We start from the raw sequence: 12078 nt of genomic DNA on the forward strand, positions 1-12078 counted from the left end.
CATTGGACTGGAATAACAGCAACTAGCAATGGCATTGTGCAGTTGCATGAAAAAAACTATACATTCATTCTCAAAGAAATCAGATATGACACATCAAAAGTTCTTACTGTGGCCCTGCAAAGCCTGCGAGGCACATGCACTCTAAGCGTCCTTCAAACTCAGTACAGTTGCCATAATTGTAACAGGTAAGATTTCTGTTCTCATTCCCACACACTGTCGAAGGCAGTTGTATGTGCCTATAGTGGGAAGAAAACAAGCCTGTAATAATGTCCCAATATTCTTTCAAGGCATATCTATTTTTAACATATTAAAACCTCATATGAAATCTACTGAGCCTTCTCTTAGATTCATGTAAGACTGAATAGAGGGATTACTTCCAAGTAATCAGATACCAGATATATAAATAGGGGACCACTTGGGGTTTCCTGTGGGCACCTTTTTTCCTAGAGTGGGAGAGGGCAGTTGGAAGGAGGACCAGCCAGAGAAAAAAGAGTGGCTGCTTTTAGGAACTGACTCACTGAAATTAATGCAACTTCTTTTTAGGCTTTCATGGAAGACTGAAAAAAAGTTGTGTTGCTTAAAATGAATAGCAGAAAGGTGTGTTCTGAAGCATTTCTTCAGAATCATTTCTCTCATCTCTAGTACTTACATAATTAAGAAAGACACCATTGGTGGCTACCTTGACAAAAGCACAAAATTCTTTTGGCAACAGTGGTTTGCCACTACATTCTTCCAGGAAGCTTGTCCAACTTCCCAGCTTAGTCTTCTGCTCTGGAATTCTTTAATGGTCTCTCATCTCAGAACTAACCTGGCCTGTGAAGAGCATGTTTTAAAATCCATTTAAACCTTCCTTGAATTCCAGCATACTCAGTTCCCCCTATTGTTTCTGCTGTATATCCTAAAGACTGTATTTCCAACTTCTCACACTGTCCAAATGTTGGGGGCCACACTTATGAGCTCCTTGTAAATATATTCTTACAAGATGTTCTGCCAGGAAAAATTTCACCCCTCATCACCCCTTTTTCTGATGTGATTGTTTTAATATTATTCTTCTGATAGGATATCTAATCGATGGAAGTACTTAGAGGTTAGCTGCCAAGACAGATACAAGGGCAGGGTTTTCTCAACCAGGGTTCTGCGAGAGATCACTAGGAGTTCCCTGAGAGATCATGATTTATTTAAAAAAATTATTTCAAGTTCGGGCAACTTCACATTAAAGAGGTTTCATTCTTTATTTTTAGTTTAAGAGCACTGTTAATGCATATATACAGGCCTACACATGAAACGAATATAATAATTTTGTAACTTCTGGCCTCTATTTGAGCCTGAATGTGCAGGGGTTCCCCAAGGCTCGAAAAATATTTCAAGGGTTCCTCCAGGGTCATGAGATTGAGAAAGGCTGTACAAGAGTATCACCAAAAACAAGGGTATCAGCAAAAAATAATGTGTATAAATTACACAAAGCCTCCAATACTATAAACAAACCTAAGTGACTAAACAAAGACAATGAAATCCAAGTGATCTCTTCTGCCACAGCCAGAATTGTATCTCTGGAAAAGCTTTTAAATAGCTGTTCGCATTTTAGATAATGCATTAAATGCAATTTTAAGTCTCAATGGCTGCTTGTTTGTTTGTCAATGAAGAGCCTTGGAGAGGTGGGGGCTAGTTTGAGTTCTGGAGTCTCAGTGTGGATACTTATTTCTCTCTTCCCCTCCCCCCTTTTGGCTATTTCCCCATGCCAAATGGCCCCTCTGAACTGTATGTATTACGGGTATGTGAAAGAGAGAGGTAGAGAAAAAGCTAGGAGCCACTCCTCATTTGTGCATTAAGAGCCTTTCCCACACCTTCTTTTCTTTATGAATTTTTTTTTCAGTTGTTGCACATCAGTTATTTTGCTCCTGATCTACAGTAATTATTTGCAATCCCAACTCCATACCTTTTTGGCAGCATGAAATATATTGGCGGCATGAATCACATATTCTAGTCCCAGAGAAAAGAAACTGTCTAACCTGTCACTTCATACTCATAAATGAAACTAACTAATGAAATAAATTTCAATATTATTATCCTCATTCATATCTTTTCCATTCCTCAGTCTATGACCTAATGCTCTTAATATTCCACCCCATTTTGTATTCCTTCTTCTGAAGCTCAGCTTGCAACTTTCATGGGGAGGGTGCTTTTCAGAAATGGGCCAGGACTATAGCAAAGGTAACACCTCCATTCCATTTAAGAATCTCACTTCAGTGCTGTTGATGGAACCATCATCCTCCAGCAGGCTTCCTTACAAGCCAGGCCATATCACACATGCACTGCTCCATGACCCACAGAATGTGTTACCTGAAGTTCCTACCTTACTCCATCTAATTGTCTTGTCTGTTTTACTTGCTTTGCAAAATGTCATATACAACAACAGCTACCTACATTAATAACAATGAATATGGATGCATGGAATAGCTGCCCCAAACATGGTCAGACCTCCTATAACTTAATACAGTATCATAACTGGTAGCCAGGTGAACTATACTCTGGGTTTGTTTGTTTGTTTGTTTGTTTGTTTGGTGTGCCTTTGAATCAGTACTGACTCCCGGTGACTGCTTGGATAAGTCCCTGCTGTTTTCTTGGCAAGATTTCAGAAGTGGTTTGCCATTGCCTGCTTCCTAGGGCTGAGAGTGAGTAACTGGCCTAACGTTGCCCAGCTGACTTTGTGCCTAAGGTGGGACTAAAACAATCTCCCAGTTTCTGCCCTGGTACCTTAACCACTACACCAAACTGGATCTCCAACTATACTCCTAGTGGATGAATATTTCCATCAAAACTTTGTTACTATACCTGCAAAATCTTCCAGTGAAATTCCCAGTGCACAGGCATGAATAACCATTAATTCCATCTATACAAATGGCGCCATTCCCACAGAGATGTCCATAACAGTCATCTATGTCTTCTTCACACCTTGTTCCTCTGTATCCAGGATCACATACACACTTGTAAGCTGATATTCCATCACTGCAATTTCCATGGACACAAGGGCTTGATGAGCATTCATCAACGCTGATTTCACACTGGGTTCCAGTCCATCCTTTGACACATGTGCAGTGAAAATAGCTGTAAAAATCTTCACAGATCCCATCATTCAAGCAAGGGCTTGAGCTGCAGGCATCCAACTTAAGGCAGCCAGTGACAACAGAACTGGCGGAGATCTTGAGAAACTGTTCTTCTTGTGGTTTTTTACTATAGCCACCAGCAGTATCAAAGTAAGAGAGATGGATTCCACCAATCTCTACAGTGCTCATGCACCCTCTCAGTCCATCTAGATTATCAAAAGGTTTGTCAGCCAGATAGATATCTGCCTCTTCTTTTAGGAAGTTGAGGTTTCCAGTGGCAATGGTACTTGTTGCATGGTCTCTCTCATCATGTATATCAATACGCCATCTTGATGACTGAGACAGTGGCTCTGTCATAGAGTAGGTGACCTGGTGCCACTTCCCATCATTCACTGCTAGTGAACTAGCCAGGCTCAGTGTAAAAAGGTTATTACCACTTTGCATCTGAAACAGCAGTTTGTTATTCTGAATGCTGATGGAGATGAACTCTGTCTCCTTCTCGGCATAAAGCAGGATCACATCTGAGTCCCGGGTCCGAAAGCCAAAGGTTATATTAGTGAGGTCTCTCCTGATCTTCCCATTGCTTCTATAAAAGATGGCACTGTTTCTGCCACGAAAAATGGCATTGGAAATACCTGAGCAGAGATGGCAAAAATTAACTTACTACATAAGAGGAGTGTTATTATCTCTGTACATTCATGGGAGATTCTACTTGAACCAGAAAGTGCTTGGCAATAAAAAAGCACACATATGTGAAACTTAAGAGTTAGAGTATTGATATAGGCTCCCTATTTTCTGAGATATTGACAGCCCATATTTATTATTTCCTTAACTGCCCTGGCTTTGTCATGGTTAGTGTGATGGTAGAGCTTAAGATTTTGTTGCATGTTTCAATTAAAAAAACCTGCAATTAATTAGCATGAAAATACACATCTGGAATAATTTGCCAGAAGAGAATAAGGGAAGGAGAGGAGGCTATCTGATGTCAGAGTAAAGGATTAACCTTCTTATCTCACTGTATCCTAAAGCAGAGGCACAAGAGCACTGAGAAAGCACTGTACTGTTTTTAGAACCACCTTAGCTCGGGCTATAAGATCTGGGTTGCCAAACTCCAGATGATCACAACATTGCAACAAAGAGCTGATTTTTCTGGATCCCCTTGCTACCACATAGGGTTCATCCAGTTTTAGCAGTCCACACATAATAGCCCTACCTTAAGTAGATATCATTAATAATTGAAAAGTCCAAGGGCAACATTCTGATAGCTAAGTGTCCCTCCTCCCTTTTCACCCTCCTAATGGTACAAGTAGAGCAATACAGGCAGATCATTTAAATTTCAGAACTTTCTGAGAAAGAGGAATCGGCCTTATTCATTCTGCTGAACAGGGTGGTGGATTCCTGTTCTGTCCTGATGGCACTATTGTACATGATGTTTATGGACTTCAAATCTTAGTGGCATTAAGAATATTCGGCATTTTTTGAGAAAAAAATCTTGAAATGATTTATTTACAAAATTAATCATTCCCTTCTCTCTCCATCTTTACCCCTTCTTCAAAATACAGAACACATATAAAGTGTTTTCTTATGTGACTCCGCTAGCAGATCACTTGGGATTTGTAGTAGCAGGGATGTCCGACTCCCAGTCAATTAACAACAGCAATAAAAACATGTCCTAAATTATATTGCTAAAACAAAGAAAATTGGGGTAATTTGAAACTGATTTGTGTGGAAGGGGTGTTCAGTTCTGACGTTCAAAACTGATTCTCCAATGTTAAGTGTGTGTATTTTGCACCAGCCTCTATTTTGATGAATCTTGGAGTATAATAAAAACATGGCAGATCTCCGCAACCATAATCTTGCCTTGGAGATGAGTATTGGAATGTGATGTTTATTCATGCCACCTTCTCCTGTCTCCTATCTTGCCATACAAATGTGTATATATATTTCCATATGCTATGCAGAGCTACAGACTCACTGCAATTTTCCCCTTATGTGTTACTACAGAATGCAATCCACCATCATCTTAAGTCCACGCTAAAGCCCTGATGGCTTTTAAGGATTAGGCCTTTATTCAGTTTGCTTTTGTATGGCAGATACTAATGTTACTTTCAGAATAATGGAAAATATATAATTAAGTCAGTGTTTCATGAAACAGCAAGTATGCCAAAATTTGACATCAAATTTCCATTAGATGCATTCACATAAGTTCCCCTGCATCTTAAAAACAAAACAAAAAACAAAAAACCCACAGATGAGGGAGCCTTGCTGACCATCCCCATCCCTTCTTGTGAATAGCACATTATCTCTGGAGCCATGATGTGTAACCCAGGGCAATGGTTGAGCCACTCCTATCAAAACACTCCATTTCAGCCCCTTTTGTATTTTTGGAGTTTGGGGCAAAATGGATTGTAGAAGCTTAAGGCATCTTAACAACTTAGCAACTGTCTCCCAAAATGGACTCAACTGTGCTCACTCTTGGAGTGTGATCCTTGGCATCTCACACAAAGCCTTGTGCAGCCCTTCAGCTGACCTAAGTTGCCTATTTGTGGTCTTCTATTTCTTTAAATTACTGATCATGCTCACCTCAGTTGGAATCAACTGCTAAACTAAAGTTATCACAAAGTATGCTAGTGATTCCAATAATTAGGCAACCAAACATAGCAAAAAAAGTGGAACGCCCATTTATCCTAAAAGAGTTGGGAAAACAGTTACTGTGTTAACTTAATTTGCAAAAGGTAATACAAATGATTGGGGATGCTGAAATACTTGCATTCAAATCCTTGATACACCAGCAGGCATTGGGCTCCAGGGGGGCAAGGGCTGAGGTCACACCACTTCACTTCTTCGCAAGCTTTCCCAGCGGTATTTGGTGGACAAGTACAAGTGAAGTCATCCCAGACTGAATAGCAAACACCACTGTTCTGACATGGAGTGGACTAAACAGGAAAGATGGGAATGAAAGGTGAGCAAAGATCTCTGTTTTTCCAATCAAGGGAAGAGGGCAAGGGAGAAGGAAGAATCTGCCTTTCTCCTGGCTTCCTCTCACTTTCACTAGTGTTGGTTAATCATCTTTTTTCTTCATATACTGTATCTTAATCAGGGATGGGTCATATATGATCTTCCAGATGTTGGGTAACTTTATCATCAGCTCTTACCAGGGTGGCCAATGGAGTAAAGGAAATTTTCCATCCAACCTCTTGCAGGCCATATGTTGTCCATTATTTTTATACAGAGTTTACAGTGGAGCTGGCAGTGACTACAGAATATTTATCTGTTTGCTAAACAAACAAACAAACCAATGAAGTGTGGTGGCTTTAATTCATTGGAAAAATACTTGCTTTGAATGTCAAAAAATTCTCAGTTAATGCCCTGACCTTACCAACTGAAGTACCTTCGGTAGCAGTTAGTGAAGACCTCTAATTTCACCCTCAACTGGGAAATAGACAGGAAGCAAGAAATCTGAGATCAAGTCTTTCAACTTCTGTGCCTTTTCAAACAGCCATGGGGGGGGGGGGGTGTCCAATTTTTATGAGAATAGCAGTACTGTGAGAAAGGAAGTTTAATCATCTATGCCACTTTCTCTCTCTAAATTAGATCCTAAGGCTGCTAGGAGACCCACTTGGGAGTTGCTGTGGGGAACATGGATAACATTTTTATGCCTGTATTTCTTTTCCTGCTATGGGCTAATAACTTTGGGAGGAGGGTAGATTAGATCCAAAAAGCAATGAGAGCAGAGCAGAAAATAAATATTAGCCTTCCTCCTGCTGCTTCCCACAACACAAAGGCCTCCACCCCCATGGATGGTTTTTTAAATTATTATTGTTGTTGTTGTTGCTGCTGTTGTTGTAATACAAGATGGGTGGTAAGGAAATATGATAAATAAATAAATATTATTTTCAAATGAAGAATTTCTATCCCTTGTCAATACAGATAGTATTGGTAGATGTAATAATGGTTCTGCCTATTATAAAGGCACTCTATTATACAGAAATAACAGTTCTAACCAGCCATGTTTTTTTCATCCTAACTGTAGAAATGCTTCTTCTTTTGGGGGTTTTGTCTTTTGGACTACCAACAAATTGAAGAGAAGGCAAACAGAAAATTAGTAAAACAGGAGCATGTGTTTTAATATTTGTGATTTTAAAATCTTGCTTTTATCTTTTGTATTTTTGTATAATTTTATTAGCTGCCTTGTGTATTCAGCTGGGCCAGAAAATAGGTATCAACTGAATGCATGGATGGATGAATGGATGCATAAATACTTGGATGTAAAGGCTGAAGGAAGGCAAGGAGTCCAGTTGAAGTTGGAGATAATGTTGGGCTTCTCAAGACTGGCTTTCTGTTCACTGCTTAACAGCTCTGACATCAAGTAGCACAATGTGTAAGCCCTCATAGAACCAAGATCACAAATAGCATGCTTGTCAAAGGACTCCATTCATGCACTCAGGGCATTCCCAAACCTACTTTTTCTATTCCCCAAATAGTTTGAAGCAATCTATAATTGTAGTTACTTCTGCAGGCCTAGAAATACTAGGAACATACCAGGAACGCTAGGAGGCAATCTGTGCTCAACCTCCATCTGAACACTGGAAGAACAAAATATAATCAGTCTCCCACTTCCCTGAACTCTTGCAGATCCTGGAAAAACAAATTTTTTTTCTGCTACTGCATACAAAAATAAAATAAATTGCTAGCTCTCCTCCATCCATGTATTCAGGATCTATTTGTCTGGTTTCCATTCCAAAAAAAGAAAAGAAAAGAAAGGAAACAAAATCTTAATAGTTACTGTGGGGGGACCTGAATGCCATTCCTGTTGCATTAAAATACTTCTTTCAAGTTGTGAAGAGAAATAATAGCTTGTCAGCATTTTTGCAACCACAATGTCCTGATAGCATTAACCATGGTTGCATATTGCTCTGGTGGATGGAATGGTGGGAGAAGCAAAAATGTCTGTGAGTAGGCACCAGATCTGCTTCTGCATTGCTGCAAACCCCTTAGGTAGAAGTGTCCTCAGCTGTCACTCATAAAGGAAGAAAAAATAATAATAATAATGAGAATGCATGAAGTACTGGTGTGAACTGGTCCTAACGTTTGAAAGCAGCAGAAACCACATAACAGAGAAGAACAGAAAAAGGGTGGCCTGGACAAGCTTTAGGCGTGTTATGAGTTCAGTTGCCATTTCTTTCTAAGGCTTCAAATGGCAAGGAGAAGTGAAAATGAGTAAGAAATGTCATCTTTTTCTGAAAATACAATGGTATAATTTAAAAGTTGAAAACAGGGCAAACTCTTGAGAAGAAATCAGGCTTGATTATAAGGAAATCATTAAAATGTTCCTAAATGTTTGCGATTTAAATGAATAGCTGCTTAATGTGAAACAGACATTGTATAAACATAGAATCCACAGTATAATATATTCTATAAACCTGTATATTCCCTTGCATGTAATTCATAGGTGATAGTTTTTTAGAATGCCATGTTATAAAGTGTTAAACGAAGGCTGTGAAGTTTTTGCTATATCTAATCCATTTTAGGCTGCTTTTATATTTCTGCACTGATAGAACATTCACTTCCTATTTAACATTTTATGAACCCTGATGCCAGATCTAATACCCGTAGCATGCCCTATGATAGCCTGTTCTGTAAAGTGTGGTTTTAAAGTAATTATGAGAATATTTTGGTTTGGAAACTACAGTGAGTTCAAGTTGCTCTTAATGAACAGCAGCTTTGCTTACTGGTTGTCATTACTGTGAGATTTAGGAACTGCCCTTCCAGTCTACCAGACACTTTGTGGTATCATTGCCCACAAATTGCAAAATCTGATCTTACCTGCCTCTTTCAGATACAGCCTTGAGATATTCCTACTGTCCCATGTTGCTTTGGAACTCTACCAGTTCAAAGGGGAACTCCTTCCAATAATGGGAACAGCACTTTGAAAAACAGGATTCTTACCTTGCAGAGGTCATCTCCAATGCATCCGGCAACTACATTGATCAGTGTGCTCTTGCTGTTGACAGAATTCAGTGAAGCAGCGACAGGGTAAAATTCAAGGGGTTGGTTGCTCAGTCTTAAATCTTGAATACAGCCTTTGAAATACCCACCATTTACAATAGTTTCTTGCTTGTCTGGTAATCCACCGATGTAGAGCGTATCCCTTCTCTGTATTTTTATTAAGGGTGTAGAAACAGAGCCCAAGTTCTGTGATGACTGGAACAATTCCGTCTTATTTGGCCCAATTTTTAAAGATATTAAATAGAAATTTCCATCATTCATAGTCTGTATACCTAAGAATTTGTTGGAGCTTGGACCTGACATTGCAAGTTTCCCATCTTCTAGCCAGACCTTAAGAAAGAGGGATGTGTTTTTTTCTAGAGCAAATAACAAGCCAGAAGGCTTGCGTGTTCGCACAAACATTGATATTGTTGCATTTTCATGACTTTCTTCTATGGGAAAAGCAGCATACCCAGTGGTTTCCTCATGACCAAATCTTCCTGGAATGTATTCTTGCTTTCGCATGAGAAAAAGAGAGAAAGTAATGACCTCTTTAATATAAAAGTACTATTTGAGTATTAACATCATAATATAGATCAGCAATGCTCAGCACTGAATTTCAACTAAATATTTGACACTGATTATACTTTCAGTGGTAAAATGAAAATTAGCCTTGCTACCTGATTTTAGAGTAGTGAATTGTTGAACTGGCTGGTGTGTAGAGTTGCTAAATTTGATTTAAAATACAATGTCCTTTGAGTCAAACTGCAGCAGAACCTGGCCATGTGGAGCCAGCTAGATTTGGGATTCTAAAACAAGGATAGAATTGGGAGGAAAAGAGCAGAGTCAGGATAGAATGAATGGAGTCTGGCCAAATGTGGAACATACTTTTTTTTTTACCCTGCAAAGCTATATTTCTGATAAACACAAATTTATCGATAAAACCAATCTGACTGGTTAGCAGGTTCCCCTGAAAAGCATATCAGCGAGAATTGTTCTATTGCTATGGCTATGGTGATACTATAGTATAATACAGTACAGTACAATACAATACAATACAATAATAATATATTGCACAGAGGTAGGGGAATGGAAGATCAGATTTGGGTTGCTGGAGATAAAATGGACTACACGGAATGGCTGATTGCCAGACTGGAACACTGGAGAGGGGCTGGGTACTTTTCACTGATGAATGACGTTAAATTTTCTTCCTACTGGTTTAGCACCTCCTGTACTATCAGATATATTTTCATCCAGCTGGAAATGTTCATTAGAGAGGCAACTGTATTGCTACTGGCTCTCCTCAGATTTCCTAGTTTTAATGTGATGGGTAAAATCAGGTCAATGACTAAAAAATACGCTTGTGATATGGACGGGCAAATACATCTGAATAACTCTTTTACTTTGGGAAATCAGATCTTTATCTTTCAACCAGCAAGATACCTTGGAACAATTACAGTCCCAATATACTGTAGAGCATTTGATGCATTGTATACAGTGGTATTTGAAGAAAAAAATTAAAAGGTACTGTATGATAAACCTTACTGCCTATGCAACCCAGGGAACAGTGAAACAAGAATATTACTATACTGTGCTTTCTATAAAGATAGGCATGCTCACTATTTGCTGGCTTTCCTAATGGGATATACAGGAGAGCTGGATATATTTTGTGTAAACTATCTTTTATCAAATATGAATGACAGGACAACAGTGCTAGGTTTTGTCAAATACTGTACCGAGTAAGGTCCATCAAGGAAAGATTTTTATCAGATGAGGAATAGATAAACACATGAACAGGTTAGCAAATTATTTGAAATGGTTAAAATAGAGTGTTTTTTTATGCATGCTTATGTTTTTATAGTTCTGGCCATGGGCTGAAATCAGTCAATCAGTTTGGCACAGTTCAAAGCAGAAAAATCAGCAAAATGATGACTGAGTCCTTTTGGTCTTCAGTTGAAATAGTTTTTGACCACTAAAGGATGTAGTACTTGCATTCAATCACCTCATTTCCAGTTAGATACCTCAGTGCCAGAGTTCTCCTCTGACTTTCCTGATGGCCTTTCTCTGACACCCAAGGAGGAAAAAGGGGAAATGAGGAGAGACCCACGTGGGTGTTCTCCAGCTGAGTGTTCCTGAGGTCAGCCTCTAGTATGAGAAGCTGGAACCTGAAATAAAATAAACAGACAATTCCACTCTATTGACTAGGCTGCTATCCAGACCAGTGCAATGGCTTCATACCATTTATCAGTTACAGGAGCTAGTGCTGTACCTTCCTGTATCCACATGTGCTTGAAGAAAGTTTTGAGGAACAAATAGGGTTACCAAAGTAGATTTCAGCCTCAGAATACTGGAAACCTGATTCAAGCCGCAAAGCCCTGAGATCAAGGGAAATGGAACTATTTACCATCCAGACAACTTGAAGCCCACTAGAACTGATCCAGTAAAGGAAAGTAGTTTGACAGTTTCACAGTGCAAGAGAGTCTTTGGCCTAGAAGGACTTTTTATTTATATGATTTTGTGACATAAAGAGACATTAAGGATGAGCACCAAACTCTCTTAATGTCCCTCATGGCTGGATCATAAGCTCTGTTCTTCTTTTCTTATGTCAGAATTGACTTATGGTCCCAGGGGTACACTTCATCAATTTTAACAACACAACTAGAAATAGATCACTATGAAGGAGCCACAGATATTCAGTTGAGCCAACAATTGAGGCTAGTCCCCTTCCAAGTTCCATATAACTTGGAGTTGCCATAATTCACATGCCAACCTAGTAGGACATAGGCCTGGACCCTGTGAAAACTTTCCCCATCCCACTGTATTAATGTATCATTCAGAGCAAATTATCCAAAACTTTTGTTCTTAAAAAACATGGTTTAGGGAAGAGGCACAGAGTAATGAGAATTGGGTTTCCACAAAAGGAAGAAACTAATACCGGAATGATAGAGTGAGAATTGTTAAAGCGTTATCCTATTTTGTTGCCAAA

At 39.1% G+C, this 12078-nt stretch overlaps 1 protein-coding gene across 1 annotated transcript in view; it reads right to left on the reverse strand.

Moving 5' to 3' along the window:
• CRB1 (crumbs cell polarity complex component 1) overlaps nucleotides 1–12078 on the reverse strand; it is a 99060-nt gene that overhangs the window by 27085 nt on the left and 59897 nt on the right. The window contains exons 7-10 of the mRNA XM_063299879.1: nucleotides 9054–9604; nucleotides 5875–6040; nucleotides 2833–3739; nucleotides 108–236 (exon numbers count right to left, since the gene is read on the reverse strand). Coding sequence (XP_063155949.1) covers nucleotides 108–236; nucleotides 2833–3739; nucleotides 5875–6040; nucleotides 9054–9604 — 1753 coding nt within the window. The remainder of the gene's footprint in view (nucleotides 1–107; nucleotides 237–2832; nucleotides 3740–5874; nucleotides 6041–9053; nucleotides 9605–12078) is intronic.

The sequence above is a fragment of the Candoia aspera genome, chromosome 3, assembly GCF_035149785.1.
Source record: "Candoia aspera isolate rCanAsp1 chromosome 3, rCanAsp1.hap2, whole genome shotgun sequence".
In the NCBI taxonomy this organism is placed as follows: domain Eukaryota; kingdom Metazoa; phylum Chordata; class Lepidosauria; order Squamata; family Boidae; genus Candoia; species Candoia aspera.